Here is a 22,251-nt window from a genome sequence, read left to right as displayed (position 1 = left end):
GGTATGTACTTAATTACATACATAAATTCTGTGTCAGACATATCACCATATTAAAGAGAAACAAGGTACATACATAGTTGTTGAAAGTGTGTCCGGTTATCAATGAAAAATAAAGACCAGATGTAGTTCAGTATACTCTCGATTACGCGCGGATGGACATCATGTGCAATGCAATTTGTGACCTTGTCATGGAGAAGCAATGTCTCCTGTTGACTATTGAGTGTCACTGACTCAATTGTGGGAAAATCATCCGCACAATGATTGAAAGATAATCCATGAAAGAAAACGGGCAAAGGAACAACGAAGTGATCGAGGATGCCTATTTGAAACGGGAGCAAAGATTTATGAGCAGCAGTCCGTATTTCTTTTGTTCTCATATTTTGGCAAAATTGGAAACTGAAAGAATTATTAGCATATACAGTCGAACTTGGTTATTACAAGGAAGATGGGACCGATTGAATTTGCTTGTTATAAGCATTACTCGTTATATCAGAGAATAGGTATTTTTAAATGAGCGGTCACATAATACAAAAAGATTTATTAAGTGCGGTCGGATAATCGAGGGTTTACTGTACATAAACGTATAAAATCATGCAGGATAAACATTCCAACAAATCAATATGAAAGAAATGAACCATCACTCATCAGGCATAGGTGATAACTATTTAACAGTTAAATTACGTTCGTAAATATTACGATCATTTCTAACTTTCCACAAAACACTCTTGGGGTCGGGGGCGAAGGAACTCCACTCCGTCGTATGGCACGGTACAATTTTCATTTTACCACATTGTAAAATTTCATCAGTTTTGGACACCACACAGGTCCCTAGGATACTATAAAACTGAAATACGAGCGTGTCTATCCACTCCGTCAAGTCCAACCCGTGTCTTTTAGCGTTTGAATCAGACTTCAATTGAACAGTGTTCTTTTCGACGTCATTTAAAAGGAACGGTTTGATTACACCTAAATGATTCGTGAAGTCTTTGTAGCTGGTGGCGGAGCCACTGTGCAGCATCACCGTCTCCTGTTGCGAGATTTCACCTCCCGACATGAACTGCAGAGGAGTAATAAGAAACTTTGTTTGAGCGACTAGTGTTTTACCTTCTAATAATTTAACAGTCCAAATCCCAGGCAGCAGGGGTACTTTGAGAGTCGGTTTGACAAAATTAATAACAACCCCGTCGTCTATAAATGCGTCACTGATATCGGCAATGCTTCCAGCTGCGTCAATCCACAGAAATGTCACGTTACTAGTAGACAGCGGATCGTCTATGCTAGGCACGAAATGATACATCAGCGAAGGTTCCGAGAATGGTCCCAGAGCTCTCACGAGATTTCTAAAAATCTGCTCTTTTTGGTCGTATTCTGAACTGACTGACAGCACTTTCAGTCTGTCGAAGAGCTTGGCTGACCGGTTTATTTGCAAGTGGTGCTGGTGTTTGAACCAAGTCTCGATCGAGATGGAACCGTGACCATTCAGTTCTGCCTCATGGAAAATGAGATTCCCTTTAAAAACATCTACAAAATGATACGAAGAGATCTCTTTAATGTTTCCGGCGATCAGACGGCAGCCTTCTTCGTTCAGCATTTTGGCGTTGTGTCTGGTGATGCCGGAGGCTACTGTCACGAGGCCGTCGTCTGGTGGAGGACTGAGATCGGCGAAATGGTAAACGCTCTGCCAATACGCATCCATGTTGACAGTTTTATCATGTATCGGTCCACGGATCCACCGTTCTACCTGTAAGATGATGGCCTGATTGATGATCGGTTCAAACTTTCTAGCGAAGAAGAGCTGTCTGTGTTCGGTTGCCTGTAATCGCGGCCAGTCTTCCGTTCTAAAATCATTAGGTGAGCACCCGCACCAGTCTACAACATGTTTGTACTGACATTTACAGCCTAATTTTCGTTTCCAATTTGTCACGTGGAGATTATTGTCCACATATGTATTACAAAATTTTGAATTTCGCAATACGGTATGAAAGAAAGACTCGGCCGGGAGTAGGGTGTGTTTGAAAACTGTCAAAAGTCCGGCGATGAGGGGGTCTTTAGTGGGAGCGGCCACGTAGGATACGAAATTTCTATCCAGAGCCACCCAATCGCTGCCCCCGTCCACCTGGAGACCCCACGGAAGTCGCCGATCTCCGACTCTCCACATGTGAGCGTCACACTCCACGAACGTCTTGTCGAGGCCCTGCTTCTGTATGAAACGTTGCACTTCTCTGCCGTGAGATTTGACAAAGTTCCTGCCTTTGTTCGCTGTCAGGAATTCTTCCAATTTTTCAACTGATTTCACAGGAAAGTCACTTTCACTCAAGTTGATCACAAAGTCCCACTTCCAATCGAACGACAGCAAATCTTTCATGGAGTCGAGAAGCATCTCAAGTAACGAGGCGCCTCCCCAGATTGTCACATATCTCTTTCTGGCGAGCTTGATATTTGAAAATTGTTTTTCAAGATGTAAGAGCTCTCGGTAAAGGTAATCCTGCCTCTGTAAAAATGAAAATGCAATTTAGGGAAGAGTATTTGTTGAAAATGGGCATAATACATTGAATACAAATTCACTTGTTTTTTTCAATTAATAAACTATATCAATGTGTTAGTGCAGAGGGGGGCAAACTGCGGCCCGCCGGGTATTTTTTTGCGGCCCGTCATCATTAATTGTACATACGAATAACTTTTTTAAATTTAAAAAAAAAATATATTGACATAGATTAAAATTTGTTAAGCAATAGTATGCGATCCATTTTCAATAGATATTGATGGTGTACCGACAGAGCTACAACTTAATATTATTGATCTGCAGTATGACAATGATTTAAGAGAATTGCATCGTCGTGAAGAAATCTACAAATTTTACAATCCTCTTAATTTAATGCCCGAAAAATGTTCGTTATTTTTGGATCAACCTATATATGTGTTGATGGATATCAAACGCCGTAAAGTCCACATATTGAAAAAAATGACTTGATATACGTTTAATAGAGTATGCAAATCTGCACATTATGGTATACTGCAAACCCCCAAAAGGTTTGCACCACTGTTTACGTATGAAATCACGTTTCGAAAGATCAATATTTTTTCAAACCACCTTAAGTCCACAAGCTAAAGGTGAACGATGGCACCTATCATTTTCCTTAATTTCTAAACAATTATAACATAAAATGGATGTAGAAGTAGATTTTGTGGATCCAGACAAAGCCAGAAAGAGGTCGAGCACCGAAGCTAAGAAGAAAAATCCTTGTAGCCATCGTGGGTATTAGATTCAATTATCTTACAATATCTCACATGTTACAACCATTTGTATTACAAGATATGATAAAACTGCATTTTTCTCAGTTTGACATTCAGTGGACTTTACGATGTTTGATATGTGTCAACACATATGTGAACAAACATTTTCAATCATGAACCTCAATAAAAATTCTTTACGATCAAATATTTCCGATGCCCATTTACAAGCAGTTTTGAGAATATCAACTACAAAATTAACACCTGAATTTAAAAAAAATGTACAACAGTTTCAATCTTCTCATTATTTTTTTTGTAGTATTTATTTTTCGTGATAATAAATATTGTATATCTATAAATGGTATTTTACTTGCGGCCCGCCGCTCATTTTGAAGTCTTGAATTTGGCCCTTCATCCAAAAAGTTTGCCCCCCCCTGTGTTAGTGCACATATGTCTTATGTCCACTTTATGTGTATGTTTTGAGAAAAACGAATTTGAAAGATTCGAATTTATTGCAAATCAATGGCAAAATGATCATTAATAATACATAATATTATTATGTATTTGAACAAGATGTACAATATTTTTACAGTATAAAGGTATCTAGGCATTTGCTTATCAATCTATGTACATATTATATTGATCCACGGAATGGCTGACAACCAATTGCGCAAATAAAGGTAAATTGAGTTCAACATATCCATATCAGGCAACAAAAACACATCCCTTTTTTCATACAGGATCTGTGTATTTAGCAATGAACATTGGTACCTAACCATGCTTTTGTGGTATAAAAAGATGCATAGTTTCAAATAGCTTGCATTTAAATGAGATAATTTAGTTTTTATTTCAAATGAAAATAATGCTTTTTTTCAAATACACAGTTTACCCCTCCAGCCAGATATAGGTTAGGATAGGATATAGGTACACACTGAAAAGGTGACAAATGAAATATGAAACCGCTAGGATGTTTGTTTGGTTATCAAATTTATTCTAAATTTATCTTGAGCTCATGTAAAATGTGAACAGTCATCGAAATTCAATATCATTTATTATAATAAAACATGTAAAAAATTACGAACAAACAAACATTGCTATGCAATCTAGAATGAGTGAGAATATAAGACCATAAAAACAAATGATTTGTTTCTGCTAATTCATTAAAAAGTTTATTTAAATTAATTCGTTGAAAATGATTGATTTCAGTATAATGTTCATCGCATTAGATCAGACCCTCTCCTCCTCTTATGGTATGACTTCATAATATTTAGATGACCTTTTATAATCGATGTAATATGGTAGAGATTGGTAATGCGGCACCCACAAAGGATATTTGATGTGACCTCATCAATGTTGCCAACTTTCATCTACAAAAATATGCCAGACAATGTAAGGAAAGAAGCCACTGCAGAAATCCTGTGAATTGTCATAAAAAGTCATATTTTTTTATAAATATGAATTGTAATAAAAAAAGTCACATGCCGAGCAATAATATATCTATTTGTAAGCTTTTAATAGGTCAAAGGATGTTTCCTTGGCGATTTCCACATTTTTCAAGAAAGTTAAACTGAAATGATTGATTTCTTACCGCATCAACGTGTATAAAAAAGTAGTGTTTTGAATCGTACAAAATGTCAATCAGTCTTCTGACTTGTCTCAAAGCTCTACCGTTCAATGTCAGCAGAAACACTATCCTCGCCGGTGTGGTCGTTTCATCAGTTGTTAATGCCGCTACTTGAGGAATAAATTCTGAAAACGAAAAAAAAAATTATGTTAACCTATTGCAACTCAATTTTCTTGGTCAAGTGGATTAGCAAAATTATTTGCAACAGTCAAACATTAATAACTCAAAAGATGTGGTTTGAATTTTTTTTTTTTTACGTATACAGTACACTCTCAGTAATGCTCCAATGCAACCGGGATACACAAAATGAAGCTTTTGGTCATAGGGAAAGCCAGGAATTCTAAGCCATTCAAGAATATCTGCCTCACTGAACAACTGGTTGTGTCAAGTGATTTGCTGTGTAATGTTTAATTAATAAACTTGTTTATAAATATGCATAATTCAGTAAATACCTGATTTTGATTATAAAAACCGTAATTTGCCATTACAAATTTTTCAAAAAAACTATTTTTACGAAATACCTGTTTTAATTTTTACCATATTTTGTATGCATACACTATAATCTGCCGCTTTCAGTAATTGGAGACTTGTCTGGTTTTTGGGGTGGCGGATTACTGAGAGTACTGTATATGTAAAAAAGATGCCTGATAATGATTTCAAAGTTAGAACATAAAAAAAATATAAGTACATATAAAGAGAGAGAGAGAAGTTCAAGCAATATATTAAAAAAAAAATATATAATTCACACCAAACTAACACAGAGCTATAAGAGCACATTTGAAACGTAAAAGTAAATCTGTGCGAGTGCTTATTTCTAGGTTACGATTAGTTGAATTAGGTTTTGGTTTATATTTAAGTCCCAAATGACCACATGGCACGATAACTGCACACATTAAACACATGTGCACAACGATGACTTTGTATATTATGACAGTCATTTGCTTGAAGTCGCTTCGGATTGTTTAACAAATATTGATGAGGGTATCTGCAGTGAGTCCGAATTATCATAATAGTCAATTCTTGGTTGGCTACAGTGGTATCGTCCGCAAACACTCAGAGCATGGTTTTGCACACCGGCCTAAATGCATTTGTGACAGCTTATCATCATAGGATGGTACTTGGAAAGTCCTAAAACATGCACCGGAAAGGATAACTACTTAAGAAAGTTCCAATAAACTGTTTGAAAATTCGTTACAAAGGTTGATATTTAAAATATTGTGACATCATAGGCGGAACAAGAAAATCTCTTCTCTGATTCTCTGAGTGGGTTTGTCCATTTTTACTTCGCTCCTCTGGTCATTTCTTCAGTAAGTGCATTTAAGTGCATGGCAACCTGTCTTGGGTGGTTGCTTTTAAGAGATTCCCAGACCTAAAGCTGTAGATGCTGTTTATCATTTTTGCCACACCCAATTAAGACCAAAGCTGTTAGAACAGCCAGTTTTTTAAAGGTTCGATTTGGTTCTGGTTCTTTTTAAAAACCAATATACTTACCCACTTATTGCTACCTACTTAGTGGTAATTAATATAAATTATAAATATTTTAATTTTAATATACAAGGTAGGTAACCATTCTTTTTCAAGATATCCTTCCAGATGGACCATATGGACTCCATAATTTGTAAGTATTCAACCATATTAGTAAAAAAAACTATTGTAAATAATTACATTAAAATGTGTATTAAATATTTTTTCGAATAACTTAACAATAATAGGAAACAGGATAAAAAGTAAGAGACAACAGAATCTCTAGAACCTTTTGGGTGTTTCGGATCGGAGTTCTCAAGGTTTAAATTTAATGGTCCCAGTTTCAGTTACAAGATAATTAAGGGGTTCTCGTTAGGGTTCGAAGGTTAGGTTCCGGTTTAATTTCCAGCTCTGATTAAGACTGGGGTGTCTGTTTACTTGATGATTGTCATGACCAGTGGCGATTCTCCCTTGAGAGCGCTGGAGCGGTGCACACCCACCCACTCAATTTATGCGAAAGAGTATTTAATTTATATTTGATTAATTAAAAGTGTTCTGATCTATTACCGTAGTCATTAATTCATATACAAAAACAAATTCTAATATGTGTTTTTAACCGGCTATTTTAAATAATAATATTATATGTTGATAGGAGCGATATTCGCCATCGCTCGACCAAAGCGCCCAGTAATCTAATTTCGATTTCTTTGCAATGAGAAAGAGCGTCGTAAGTCGCGTGGAATAGCAATACGTAAATATTTTTTCTACGTGCTCGGGAGTGACAGTTTCAGTCGCTCTCGGCCCGAACGCAGATTCATCGGTTTTAAAACAATACAGCCCGTATCACACATACAATTATTGTTTGACAATTTTTATTCAATATTATTATAAAAATAAATTCTTTTCACAGTACACATTTAAATTTCCGCACATGTTGACAACATTTCTCAAATTTAGGCGAAGTACAATTTAAAAATAAACTTCAAGTTTTTTTTCAGTTTGATAACTAAATTCACAATGTTTATCAATTATGATATCTCTCTAAACTAGCTCTGTAATACGTCTGACTTTTTAGATAAAAATAAACTCAAAAATGAATTGTCTGTTATTTACAGCTTGGATAATTTTTATAATGCTGACACATTTACGGAAACGGTTTTACTATTAAATTAAATTTTTACTATTCCGATGACATCAGTGGAAAGCGAAAGATGTTTTTTCACACTCAAACGGATCAAGTGTTTTAGTAGAAACACCATCGCGCAATCAAGATTGAACGCATTATGTATACTCAGTATCGAAAAAAGAATGATACAAGAGATTCCTGACTTCAACAAACGCGTAATTGAAAAATTTGTGTCAATGAAAAACAGAAGAATGGATTTCTCACACAAATGAACAATAAATCCCGGTCACTGCCAGATACGAGATATTTCGGTAGTACTAATAATTCGGTCAAAACAAAATAGTTCGTGTCAACCAGTTTGTGTTAAAGTTTAAAATCCATTTTTTTCAAGAAAACTGTTTTAAGAGGTACAACAAATAATAAATAGTGAGTTATTTATGATTTCTTTTAAATGTACTAAATTAAAAAAACCAATAGTTTTTTTGTTATTTTTTGGTGAAGTTTTGATGAAGGCAAATGCCTTTTTACGGCAGTCAAAAGGTGAAAAAAGTGAACTCCCAGTAAAATAACTCACCGGTCGCCACTGGTCATGACTACAATATAATAAGATACTGTGAAAAATTTGTAATAAAACAAATGATAAGACTCTTTCCAATTAAAGTGTTGCAGATTGATTATTGAAACTCTTATTTCTTAAAAACGTAAATTATCAAATAATGTAGTCCAAACATATAAATAAAAGGAAAAAAAATGAGATAAGATAAATTTCCTAACAATAATTGTATGCATGTCAATTAAAAAAAATATTTAAATCTTTTTAGGCGTCAATCAAAAAAATTGAGTGCAATGACTTTTAGTCATTTGATTATTTTTGATACCCGTTTTTATTTAATCTACAATTAAACAAAAATTGACATAAATTAATTGTATTGCTAAAGTAAATTTTTATTATAGTATGTATCGAAGACGTTGAAAAAGAACTTTCATTACTCGACACAAGTCAAACTATAGTATGAAAGTGGAACTGAAAAAAGGTCTAATAAACCAACGTTTAGTATTGTAGCTACAAGGCATTTTGAAATGCGGATTCATTTGTAGCAATCCCATACTATTGCCAGTATTGGTCATACCGAATAACTGCCGTTAATATAGCCCCCACAAAGGGGGGACTGACAGAAGGACAATTCACGAACGAAGCAGTAAAAAACACCGCTTAACTGAAGGATGTAAAATTTTTAGTTTTATAGGAGATATTGAGTGTGTAGAGCTTCGAACGACATCAATACGTGCGAGTGAGAAAGCATTCAGCATGCTTATACCTCATGTCCATGCGTTAGAGTAAGATAGAAAGTAAACATGCCAAAACGGATCGTTTGTGAATGTCATAGAAATTAAATAACATTTTTATCCATTTTGGTAATGACTTCATATTAAATCAGTACTTACTGTTAACGTTGCATGATTAAATCATTCATTGTTGAAGTACGTAGCCAATTAATCTTTAAACAGGCTAGTTACGTCTACAATATAACAATATTACAACACGGAATTTCCGTTGTATTTTGCAAACAAACATGTGTGTTTCTGTATTATAAAATCACAATAAATATTTAAGTGAGAATTTAAACTCAAAATAATACTTTCAGCGGTAATAGAAAAAATAGAATAACAGCCTGCTCACTACGTACAAATTTTTGACGTTTAATAATATGTCAAAGTCAAACGGATAGTTACTAGCGCCTCTACCGGCAAAGCGTGTATACTAAATTGCATACTGTACCCGACACCACCGGTTGACATTTAATATACTTCGTTGTAGTAGGTTTGCGCTTAGGTTGTGCAACTGGCAATACTGCTTCATTCGAGAATTGGCCTTCAGGGCTCTAGCCTGGGGGCCCGGCCTTAGGGAGGGGGGGGGGGGGGGGGGGGGGGGGCGGGGGCGGCATGGTAGGTCGAGCAGTTAAATACGATAAACATACACCACAAATTTGCTGTAATGGTAAAAAAAGTCGCTATGCGATGCAATTTGTTGTGATATTATGGTGATTGGTATAATTAAATCATAATTCACTTGTAGAATCATATTTTATAGTTTTTTTAGTGGGTTTCATGACAATTCAATGGCTATTTATTCGATGTGACGAAGGGTCGTATGTTACTTGGCTACCACAAAAGGGGTCGCAATCAGTGCTTCATAATATGATGATGAGTGTCGACAAATCAATAATTTGGATAATGGATATTACAGATTTATTTAAAAATATGTTTATTTTACCTCGCGGCAACCTGGTGTTCCGCGGAATACCATTTGGGGAACACTGCTTGCTGTAGAACATCACACTACAAAAATTCACTTACTTGTTATACCGGTTTGATATATGTTCATGGTGAAATATCCACCGCACAAATTTCGAGGATTACCAGGACATTTCATATTGCATGAAGAATCGGCTAATTTCGATGCTGAAGGGGGATGATTTTCACCGCAAAAGCACTCCGTCCTGTAGGGATAAACAATTTATTTGTTAACTGGTGATTTAATTGTACTCGATAAACTATATACCAATAAATAAAAATAAGTAAGTACACCATTCAAATTATGAATGCATTTTGCTTTATAATATTGTGATTGAACTGTATGAAATAACAAGTCAGTGTGCTGTGTGGTATCTTCGGACACATCAATGATATACAGTTGGCTGTACACTTTGCATGGAGAGTCCATCAAATTTGGCCGCCTCCAAAGGAGGGCCATGAATACAGGATGGATGAGTCACGCATGACAAAAAAAACTGACATTCGGAGAGGCAAATGGAGAAGTTGGATATCTTGGGTGTCCTAAGCTTAAGGAGGCCAAGACCCACATAGGTTTGTAGCACCGGGAAGAAGGAGATGTACAGAAAAAAAAAATATCTTTCAGGATTAAGTACTTATGAAATATTTTTTAATATACCCAAGTACCTATCTAATATAAATATTCTGATGAAAATTAAATAATTGTTTTATTTCTTGACGTTGACTTGACAATTTTGGCTCGGCATCCGGGCGGCAACCACCTTTGACACAGTTCAGACCAGTTTATTTGTGATAAATAATACGTGGTACAAAATCTTCCTTAACTTGACTGACTTACAGTAAATAATTCATGAGTAATAATTATATTTGAGTTTGAAGAACTAGGTGTATAATTATCAAGCATGATACAAAAAATGGGATCATCGTCAGTGTTGCCAACTGTCATTGACAAAAACATGCTAGACGGGGAATAAAAACAAGCTATTGGAAAATAAAAAACGCTAGATTTTGTGAAAATAAAAATGCAAGAAAATTTACTTATTCTACCAAGAACGAAGTCAATACCTTTGCTTTTGCTAATCGAAAAAATGTCGATACCTGTAAAAACCACACATTTTAACAGAAATATATTTCAAAATTGACAACAAGTACCTATATTGTGTCAACGGCGTTCAAGTTTCGTTTCATGTTTGAAGACTAGAGCTTCTTTCTTGTAGGTCAGACATAGATAATTAAAGAACATATCATTAAGATTAATAATTAGTTTTAAATCATTATTTTATACATATACGCGGAGATGTGGAATAATATATAAAAACATTAAAATATACATGAAATTCTTTCAAGTTTTATTTCTCACTTAAATAGGTACCGACCTGAATTAAGTATCTGATGCGCATGAAAATAAATAAAGTAAATATCTAGCATTTTTTAACACATTTAAAGCTGTTGGAGGCATCAAAAAACGCTAGTAAAAACACCACAAGCCAGATGCGTTTTTTGCAAGCTAGATGCCTATCGAAAAATGCTAATTTGGCAATGCTGATCATCGTGCATAAGTATTAGGTGGTGTGTTGTACTGTATTTAAATACTGATGTCATATGTAAGTCATAGAAGATGTTATGATATCATTTCCTAGTTGTTTTTATGACCTGACCATGATATGTATTGATGATTCTAGGAAATAAAATTTTAGGCACGGTGATTAATTATGTTAGAAAAAAAACAACACTGAAAACAATGCGGGATACTAAAACTAAATGAAGCCTGTTCACCATTTGCATTCTGACAGAGCTGGTAAGAAATCATAGCATATTCTGAAGAGAAATCGTATGCTGAGCTTTGATAACAGATTCTTGTGGCAAATACTGGCTGTGAAGCTATAACTTTGAAAGTAATGAGGAAATAAGAAAGCGGACAATGTAGTTTCTCATCACATCTAAGGTGAATATGTTATGTTAGCTTGGTCATATGATACAGACATCTCGAAAGAGTCTCAACTTGCCCTGCTTTTTCTTCAAGCTAACCTACAATCCATAAAATGTATACGGATACTAAATATAAACCACAGGGTATATACAGCGGAGCTACGAGATGCTGATTGGAGCACTCACACTGGCCAGAGACAAGACTGGTATCCATATGCTCCACCTAAAGAGCGGATATGGACAAAGACAAAAATGTAAATGTGCCGCAGATGCCCGCATGACTTTTTATAACCTTTTTTTAGACCAAACCCAACCTAACCTAACCTAACTTACCCCAACCTAATATAATCTTAGTGTGTGATAATGATGCATCGAAATGTATGAAAATTTCAAATTTTAAATTAACAATTATTGGATCGAGTCTGTTCAATCGATCTGCATACAGAGTAACATTTGATAGAGAATAAATTCGATATTTAACCTGTACACAAGAAACATATATTTAACTATCTCAAGGCTATACCTCAGTTGCGGCACGGTCTAAAAAGATCGTGGCTAGGCGATGCGCGGATTGCGGGTCACGGGTGCAACTGACGCATGCCGAACGAAATACAATTTGTCATATAAATCCAACATGCGTCTGTTTTATGTTCTATTAGTAACAATAATAATATGTTCATTGACATGTTTTCTTTTTCAAGTAAATGGATAACGTTTTTAGTCATCTTCACATGATTTAAGAATTAATACCCCCGTCGCCACCACGAAACAAACGTGTTCCCAGCTCGACGTTCTCTCTCCAAATGTCAGCGAGTCCAAAATTTCATTGCGCCTATAGTTGAAAATTATTTGCTGTTTCACTGATGTATCGTCTTAAGCCACAGATTCAAATTTCAGCGATTTTTATGATACAACTGATTCTTCTCTTTCTTCATTAAGTAAGTATATGTTTGTCATTATGGAAGGTAGAGACTAATTCTACTTATATCACTCCGGTGATCCTTGAATTCTGCAGTTTACATAGCTGAAAGTATTGAGATGACCATTAAGCGACTCCCGATGTTCCCACTGATACGCCTTTCTAAATAAATCAATTTTCCCTTTTGGCCATGTGACAAAAGAATTGCAGAGCTCTCTGAAGATATAATTGATATACTTACTTACATAGAATAACAAATGCTAATTATACTTACGAGTATTGGACTCCTGCATATGGAAATCCTCCCTGTAGGCACATATTGAGGCAAAGATCTGGACTATTTGATTCTTTATAGTTGGCATAGTATCCGGAGAGCAGCCGGTAGTTTTTCTCATCTTTAAAGCATCCCAGCGACTTTCGAACGGATGTATCATGATTCGGGCAATTGTTTGGTAGATATTCTTCATAAAGCTTGCCACCCTGACTCGCACAAGTGATATTCACAATGTGCTGTTTACACTTTTGAGTTTTAGCCCTGTGTATTGCTGAGATTGCTTCTTTGGTGTGAATTTCGCAGTGAGGGACGAAATCCAGCTCGTCTAATCTCAGAGATGTCTTGTTCTTTTGATTTTGTAGATTCTTCGTCACGTCATTATTGGTTTCTTTCTTTTTGACCGATCCGATTTCGTTAGGGCTGTCTTCGTCATCTGTGGCGAAGTTATCTTTACTCTTCCGTGCAGACACTCCTCCATTTTCACCGTCCTCCAAGAGCGCCGAAGTTTTATGATTAGTTCTGTCCGAATGGTCCGTTTGATTACCGATGTCGATAGAGAAAAACTTCAGGGCCAAGTATATTTGAATGGCAAATATGATAACACCGATGATAGCAAACGCCCGATACGATCTCATCCATCTATACCTAACAGCCGTTGCCATCGCAATTTATTCAATAATAATAATCTCATGATCATATTTCAAATTTATTATAACCTTCACTCACATAAATACACCGAATATATTACGATTTACAAACAAATTGAAAATTAACGAATCAACTATGCCCTAGCACTATTCATTCCAATACTAGTAAAAATGCATTTTTATTTGCAATTCAATATTTTTCCTGTTACAATGCAATTTGTAGTCTCCGCTCCTGTCACTTAGTTGAATTAATTCTTTTTTACTACTGAATTTTTAATTTGATATTATTGCAGTGTTGCCATATTTTGAAAGTGGAATTATAGTACAGAGCCAGTGTTGCCAACCGTACTATAATTATAGTATTTGTACTATAATTATAGTATTTGTACTATAATTATAGTATTTGTACTATAATTTTGGTCCGCGTACTATGTACGATATAAAATAGGTATAGTACGCCCAAAATACTATAGTTTTGAATATCGTACTATAATTTAACAGAAAAGTACTATAATTTCGCATTTGTCCGTCGATCGACTCGTCTTTGGAAAATAGGGAACCTGCGGCCCGTGGCGAAATCTTTTTCCTAAAAAACACGAGCCAATTATGGAAAATTGGGAACCTGCGGCCCGCGGTGAAATATTTACACATTCTACTAAATTCTCCGTTATTTTTTTTCTGAGAAACAAAAAACCTATACATTTTCAACACATGACAACGCGTACTATATGTTATCCCCAAATACTATAATTTTGGAGGCTCTGTACAGTGTTGCCATATTTTCAAAGTGGAATTATAGTACCGAGCCTCCAAAATTATAGTATTTCGGCAAAAAATATAGTACGCGTTGAATGACGAATACTTTTCTGCATTTTCCAAAAATTACGCTTAAAGTAATTAACGTCACCTTTTTTTTGACAAAAATTCAAATATAAGGTGATTAACGTCTCGTCTTTTAGACAAAAGTTCAAAAGTTAGGTATTTTAGTCCCCCCGAACAGCTTTAGCGCTATTTTTTTTTATCTATTTTTCCGAATTTTCAAAATTATAGTATTTTAGGCGTACTATACCTGTTTTACATCGTACATAATACGCGGGCCAAAATTATGGTACAAATACTATAATTATAGTACGGTTGGCATCACTGATTTAAAGAATATAATGATACAAAAAGTACTTATATTACCATACTAATAAAAATTTCAGCTCTTTTATTGATAACAGGTTTCATTTTTATTAAAAATTGAATACTAATAATAGGTATTTCGATACCTGCTGGTTGTTTTTGACAGTACTTTTTATTTTTATACGATACCTAGATAGTGTCTTTGGTAAGGTACCTATACAATAAAAGTAGATGCGTACCGAAAAGCCCGATACGATCGGAAAGATTTTAGAAAAATCTTATTAAAATCTTGTCTTGTTAATATTGAAAAAAATTAAGTATGTTTATAATAATAATATGGTCCATTAAATATTTTTAAATTGTGTGTCTATACTCTATGATCATAATGATGATATTATTAATTATTGTCTATGGTAATAACGTACGTCATGTTTCGCGTTGGGTGGTGTTTTGATTTTGAATAACCTAATTTTTTTAAAAGACCGTTTGAAACAAAGGAAGTGATGGGTTCTCTTGTATTGAACGATGTGAGGGAGGATGATTTTATTGAATGTTTCTTATTTTCATTGTCTAATGTGGGAAGCAACAGTGAACATAATATAACTGTCATCTTTGATGAGGTCCGCAATTTAATAAATCGTCTATCCGAAGGGTATATCTGGCACAAAGATGGATTAAAACTGCATGTCCGTTCCCAGGAAGACCAAAAATTAACTGTCAATGATTTTAATCCAGGTCAGAAGTACCTATATATTTTTATCTGGTATTTTATTAATGAGTCATTTTTAATTTTTTTTGACTACACTTGTTTAGGCTTAGAAATTGAATTCTACCTTAGGTACATACTTATTTTATTTCGTTTACTAAATTCTCTGAAAATTCTTTATACTGTTTATACAATTAAATAATTGTAAAGTATCCATTTGGACCTGCTTACCTAATTACGTTGACCAGATATTTTATGGGAATGCTGTACAATATGGTTATATTTGAAATTGCTGCTTGCTGTTAATATTCTAAAATCTCTTGAATATTGTCCGTGCTATGCATATTATTTTATACCCATCATGTTGGGTGAATAGTTGACAATCACTCACCATAAAAAGTCTGAAGATAAGTACTTTCCCAATACCTCTGAGTTCAAGGGAAATTAGTGATTTAATTTTCAAGTAGGTAGGTTCAAACCATGATTGAATATAATATTGGTATTAGTTTTGATAATCCAGCATTTAACAGATAAACTGAAAGTATCTACGAGTGATACTCAACCTTACAAATTGCTGATATACCTGGTTCATGGCCCCCACAAGGTAGGGCTGACAGGGCTCTAGTCTGGGGGCCCGGCGTGGCAGGTTGACCATTTAAGTGAGATAAACACGCCACAAATGTTCTCTGATTGTAAAAAAAAGTTGCCTGCGGCGCTGATTCATAAAATTTTATTTTATAACTATTTTTAGTTTTACCAATAAAAATTACTCTTTATCTAATGTGACAAAGGGTCGCATGTTACTTGGCTATCACAAAATGGGGTCATGATGCCGAGTGCCGACAATTCAAGTGGATTTATTTAAAAATATCAAAAATCGCTAAAAAAGACAGATTAGCCATTATTTTACACGGAACCCTGGAGTTCCGCAAAATATCATTTGGGGGACACTACTATAGAACATTACACTATGCTTAACCGTAGCGATAGGTTGGGGGGCCCGCTTCAGGATGTGGGGCCATAACCTGGTTACCACTCGGCATCCATACAGCCTTAAGTAAAGGAGTCTCAAAAAATTTTTTTTAAGCCTCACTACGTACTATAAAGCTGTACTTCAACAGATACGCGGCCCATATAATAAACCTACTCAAGCCTGTTTCAAACTAAGGAATTATAATGAAGTTTTAGTATAGTAATATTTGAAAAGACCCAGGAAGTACACAGGACAAAGCTCAACATTTGTAGCGCTTTCTTATAAATACTAACTATAATTTAAGCCTCACTACGTACTATAAAGCTGTACTTCAACAGATACGCGGCCCATATAATAAACCTACTCAAGCCTGTTTCAAACTAAGGAATTATAATGAAGTTTTAGTATAGTAATATTTGAAAAGACCCAGGAAGTACACAGGACAAAGCTCAACATTTGTAGCGCTTTCTTATAAATACTAACTATAATTATTCGCAATAGGAATACCTACTTGTGTAGGTTAAAAAAGGAAATTCATTTCTAATATTTTGTGTTTGTTTTAGATTTACCGACACACGTGTATGGTGTTTGCCATTTTGGAGATAACATAGAAGACGAATGGTTTGTTGTTTACCTGCTGATGGAAGTCACTAAATTAATCGATGGACTGGTTGCACGTGTTGTTGATGCTGACGGTGAATTTATGCTTATCGAGGCTGCCAACTCCTTACCGTCCTGGGCTAATCCGAATAATTCAGACAATCGGGTACTGAAATATTTTATCACTACTTATTCATATCGTCAGTTAGGTGTCAAAATCTCCGATGTGACTAAATTGTAATTTTGCAGGAGACAAAAAAAAAAAAAACTATTGTGTCATCAAATTACTGCTCCCACAGTATACTCCGTCATCACATGTAGTGGACCTATTTCACCACGTTTTTATTAGCTCGAATTCTTGTTTGTCCAGTACAAATTTTTTCTTGTTTGTTCAATACAAATATTGCAATCGATTTTTAACTAACTTCCCGACTAGCTAGACATTTGAAACTTTTAGAATATATCAGAACATGATTACAATGCATTCTTTTAATACTTTTAGCCATCTTTAAGCAGAATTGAATTCATTTTCAGTTAATTCTGTTTTGTATGGAAAGTTATTTCGGAAAAAATTCGTAAAAAGTAAAACACTATTATTGGTTGCTAAGGGGGTCCTAGCAACTAAATTATTAATATATACGTGCGTTACTATGGAAATCAATATGAAATGTCAAAATGACATTTTAGTAAGTATTCTATATTTATTCAGTATTTCTATCAAGTACAAAAAAAAGTATTTATTAATACATAGAATTGTCAAGTTTATATGATTCAACAGAAAATTTAAAAACGTGGTATATAAAAAGTTATTTTTATTGTGTAATTATTTCAGACTCTTTTTGCACTTGGGACACCAATTCAATCAATTCAATGCTCTTTGAAAGTCAGTTGTTTATCAATTTTTTAGTTTATCATTGTTTGTCAACAAGATTTATTTTGTTGACTCCATCCAGCATTCCAAAGCTAGATTGATATGTTTTGAAAGCATTTGGGTAGACCTTTATTTGATCGTGACGATTTTGGATTGTATAGAAGAAATTGTGTTGAGTGGGATCCTTATACCAGCAGAGGCATCTAGCGGAAAAATACGAAGCTTGCAATTTGAGTCATTTTTTTGATAATTTACAATTACAACTCTATTAATAAATATGTATCTGAAAACAATAAAAAGATTTTTTATTTTTTAAAGTAAAAGATAAACTTACAATTGTAAAAAAAATGTAAATTTGTTACATATTGATGTCACGAGTTACATTATTATTACAGTATATTTTATGGTCATATTTTTTATTAAAATTTAGTTTTAAGTTTAAAATATTTTACTTTGTAGATTTCTGACTGATTCATCGTTTTAATATTTTTTATATTTATTTTAAAAAACATTGATTTTTATAAAAATATAAATGTGTTTAACTTGAAATCCTTTTTATTTGATCCGATGTTTTTTAAAATAAATATTGAATATTGAAAACTTAATAAACTAAATTTTCATAATAATCTTTTTAATGTTTTCAGATAGATAATTAATATATTTTACAATAATAATATTGTAAATTATCAAAATAATGTCTCAAATTGCAAGCTTGGTATTTTTTCGCTTGGTGTCTCTGCTGGTATAAGCATCGCCCTTAATATGATATAATATTATAAATGATAATTTTATTGTTTATGTTTGTTTTTATATTATTCAACATTGTGATATTGATTTTTTTGTTTTAGGTCTTTCTCTATAAAGGACTACTTCACTTAATACCGCCTCAAAACGAAGAAGAAATTGCGCTGCTATCATTGAAAGAAGGTTTGATGAGTATTCAGTCTGACGACAGTAACTGTTTAGCTTCTAACGATATTCAACAAGCTTTGGCGCAACGTGTAGCTGATTATCCAAAAAAAATCAATGAGACATTACACAGGACAACGGTTTATACTCCAGTAGGAGTTGCAGCATTACTTAAAGAAGATCCGAGTTTTGTTTCGGCAGCTGTTCATGCATTTTGCAGCAGAGATCCCATTGATTTAAAAACATGCCGAGCTATGAAGTATTTCGCTCCGGAAAACAGAGTGAATACATCAGTAACATTCACCAAATGTCTTTATGCTATGCTGATGCATAATAACTATAATCCAGATCGACGTACTGGTTGGAATTTACCCCTCCCGAATTCATCACAGTACAAATCGCACAGTATTGGTGTCAAATTGGCTTGTGGATTTGAAATCCTCGTTTCGCAAGCGCAGCCTAATATGAGCCTAGAGTCCAAGAAGTCTTGGAAAACCTATGTACAAAGTTTGACTGACCGAAAATATTTCCAAGATTACTTAGAAGGATCTAATGATTATAACGATTTATTAGAAAAAGCTAAAGAATATTTTAGAATTAATATAGAGGCAGCGACAGCTGGACCGCAATTAGGTTCTAAGATTTTGGAAATGTTAAGCGTCATCGATAAAGATGAGAAGGAATTCCGAAAGAATGAAGGTTTACTTCCGAAAGATGATGACGATCGCTGGCTCACTGTTGATCCAGCCGATTTAGAGAGTATGCTTCAAGAACGATACGGTAGGAAAACATTCTTACCAGTTAACGGACAAACTAAACCTTCCATGTTTTCTGGAAAAATTACCGATTTTCTCGAACACACATCCGGTATTGATGGAGTAGAGTTTCCCGGAAAGTCTGTCGACGGAGAAGACTCTTCAGATCCTCCGGTGAGGCCTAAAAGAGGAATTAAACTGAAGAAAGGGGTCTCATTCAGCGGTGAAACAAGATACAGGTCGCCCAGTCCGCAGAGAAGAAATCAAATCGACTTCGATGCTGATAAATTTACCAGCGTCATTCAAAATATTCTGGATCTCGTCATCCCCGATGACAATTGGGATATGGATTCGGATTCCGATCTGAGCGAATACGGCAGCAGTGATGAGTTGGAGCCGAAAATTAATGAACTGGCTTCGGGAGAAATGAAATCTGAAAGTGAGTCGCTGATGAAAAAGTATATGGCCGAGATGGACAATGAATTATCCGGTACTGTCCTAGGTAAATCGTTTGAGAAGTGCTCCATTGATAATGATGAAGTAGATGTCGATGTCAACGCTCTGAAGAATATTTTGGAGAGTTACCAATGCGAGAAAGGCGGTGTTGGTCCAGCTGGGAGTATTCTCGGGCCGATGGGCTTCACCAAACATGAAAATATAACGGCAATTGACGATGACGTGGATTAATTTATTAATCTCTACCTTGAAAGCGTTGTGAACCTATTAAATTTAAATCATTCAATCAATACTATTAGTTTTAATTTTGCTTTTCTATGTTGAATGACTAGAACAGTGTTTCCCAAATGGTCTGCGGAACCATAGATTTTTGTGGTGTAAAATGAATGATTAAGCGAGGTTTGTTGGCTTTTGCAAGATATGATTTTTACAAAGGGATTGAATAAGACTATACAGCTGGAAATATTATTAAATCATACTTAAAACGGTGCCAGACGTAGCCGACAGTCACAATAATTTAAAATAACTAGTATGAGGAATCAGCATTGCTCCCTCTAATCTTTTTTATTGTCTGCAGATTATAAATTACTTAATATGGATAATAAATTTTGTACAAAAAAAATTCTGTACTGATCACATTGCCGAGAAGAAAAGTACCTACTTACCTAGCAAGGAAGTAATTTTTTTTATGTAAATTTGACAATATTTTTACCCGATTTTGGGAGCTTTATCTCGTTAGGGTCTAGTAGGTCAATCGATTGCATATAGTTATGTCATCATCAGTTATATCATGAAGGCCTCATCAAGCTCTCTCCACTCTTCTCAGTTCCTAGTTATTCGTTGTCATATAATTTTACCGAACTTTAATATTTTATTAATCCAGAGGCGGTCCCATAGTTAAATAAATCACAATAGTTGTGTCTTAACGCTGTTAATGACAATATGCATTTTTTCCGGTGTAGCCAACCGCACTATTATTATAGTATTTGTATTATAATTTGACATAAAGAAAAGATGGCAACACTGAATTTATTTCTCTCATTTACATAATATCGAAATAGTTGCGGCAAAAAGAGGTAGTATATTTTTACATTTCTTCATATCAAAAATGAGAAGAGTAAAATTGAATAAAGTTATGACAGTAAAATATAACACAGATGTGCAAAATTTTATGGGTGTAATAAAATGTTGGCCATTGTTTAATTTAAGGCAAATCACAAATCTGGTATCAAATATCTACTTTCTGCAAAATTTTTGTGAATTCGTTATTGGTATATTATCTGAATCATAGAGATCAATAATTAACAAACATTATTATCCAAAATTGCATATATTTTGTCGATATGATTTTCACAAAATTATTTATGATTATCGCCAAGAAAAAAACATAAAATTTTTTATTGCGGGAGATAAATTAATATTATCTAGTAACTAAACTAAATTGGGAAACGCTGTACTAGAATGATTGAATACTTAATGTATTGAAAAGCTCATGTGATGTGATTTATTTTTAAGTAATCGTAAGCGTTAATTATCATTTTGATAAGAAAACATTTTAGACAAATTCATATCAATGCACTGCTTACTTATCGATTGCAAATATCATTGTTCGCTTGATTACAAGCTTTCAAAAACTTTTTTTATACACAATAAACACTATACAATTGAAATTATTTCTTTTTTTACTCTTCTTTCATCTCAGAATTGAGAATTAGATGTAGGTGCTGTCAAGTCTTCGAAGAGCGTTCAATGAACAACTTGATGGCGGAGAACTATTTATGCTAAGAGACCGATTACAGCTTAATACAATAATTATTATGAATGTAAATTTAGAAATGTAGCTGACACAGGATGCCAGCCTACCAAAGGACAAGAGTGACGTGTTACCTGCGATCTTCAGGTAAGTGGCAAGCGAAGTTAATATCTAATCATCGGTGCCTTCCACGTCAATGGTTTTCTCTTTTACCTGTATCTATCGCTGGATGATGTTCCATGTAACCTTGATATGCTAATTTATACAAAATATCAAAAAAAAATTTATGCACCGCCATTTCAAAATTTAAGCCACTCAAGTTATAAGACAACCGGTAGCCAGCTCCAACCTAATCGCCGATGATGTGCCAATTTAGTGGATGTTAGTACCTACCATTGAAATTTGATGAATGTTATTAACATGTTACAGTGAAAGTAGCTTAGAAGTGTGCTAAGCAACAAAATGTCACTTCGGTCTAATGAAGGTGCTACGCAGGGAACTCGGAAATAATGGGAACTGAAATACCTAGCAGGTAAGGAGAAGCAGGCAACCGATCTCGAGTAAGGAAGAATACGGGATAAATTTAAACATGTG

The 22,251-nt window shown here is 34.4% G+C and overlaps 2 protein-coding genes across 2 annotated transcripts; one reads left to right on the top strand and one right to left on the bottom strand.

The window, feature by feature from the left end:
- Window positions 1-382: 382 nt before the first annotated feature.
- oxt (Xylosyltransferase oxt) lies at window positions 383-13,775 on the bottom strand. Its single transcript, XM_085959399.1, has 4 exons — window positions 12,863-13,775; window positions 9,804-9,946; window positions 4,820-4,980; window positions 383-2,491 (listed from the first exon to the last, which is right to left on the bottom strand). Exons 1-4 carry the CDS (start codon window positions 13,522-13,524, stop codon window positions 662-664), a joined length of 2,796 nt encoding a protein of 931 aa, XP_085815525.1. The 5' UTR covers window positions 13,525-13,775; the 3' UTR covers window positions 383-661.
- Window positions 13,776-15,044: 1,269 nt separating this feature from the next.
- On the top strand, window positions 15,045-21,574 carry ecd (ecdysoneless cell cycle regulator). Its single transcript, XM_085959370.1, has 3 exons — window positions 15,045-15,369; window positions 16,877-17,079; window positions 18,633-21,574. The coding sequence occupies exons 1-3, from the start codon at window positions 15,138-15,140 to the stop codon at window positions 20,133-20,135; spliced, it is 1,938 nt and encodes a 645-aa protein (XP_085815496.1). The 5' UTR covers window positions 15,045-15,137; the 3' UTR covers window positions 20,136-21,574.
- The last annotated feature ends 677 nt before the right edge of the window (window positions 21,575-22,251 follow it).

The sequence above is a fragment of the Rhyacophila brunnea genome, unplaced genomic scaffold (assembly GCF_057557595.1).
Source record: "Rhyacophila brunnea isolate RB1 unplaced genomic scaffold, BYU_Rbru_1.0 scaffold_9, whole genome shotgun sequence".
Classification (NCBI taxonomy): Eukaryota; Metazoa; Arthropoda; class Insecta; order Trichoptera; family Rhyacophilidae; genus Rhyacophila; species Rhyacophila brunnea.
Note: the sequence above shows the minus strand (reverse complement) of the source record. Positions and strands in the feature narration are given on the sequence as shown.

Bases quoted from the DNA above. Each gene is read 5' to 3' on its own strand.
- oxt (XM_085959399.1), bottom strand. From the start codon at position 13,524: ATGGCAACGGCTGTTAGGTATAGATGGATGAGATCGTATCGGGCGTTT. The intron at 4,981-9,803 runs GTAAGTGAATTT...TTTCGTTTTCAG, and splicing joins ATATCAAACCGGTATAACAA to AATTTATTCCTCAAGTAGCG. The intron at 2,492-4,819 runs GTAAGAAATCAA...TCATTTTTACAG, and splicing joins TTTTTATACACGTTGATGCG to AGGCAGGATTACCTTTACCG.
- ecd (XM_085959370.1), top strand. From the start codon at position 15,138: ATGGGTTCTCTTGTATTGAACGATGTGAGGGAGGATGATTTTATTGAA. The intron at 15,370-16,876 runs GTCAGAAGTACC...TGTTTGTTTTAG, and splicing joins TGTCAATGATTTTAATCCAG to ATTTACCGACACACGTGTAT. The intron at 17,080-18,632 runs GTACTGAAATAT...TTTTTGTTTTAG, and splicing joins CGAATAATTCAGACAATCGG to GTCTTTCTCTATAAAGGACT.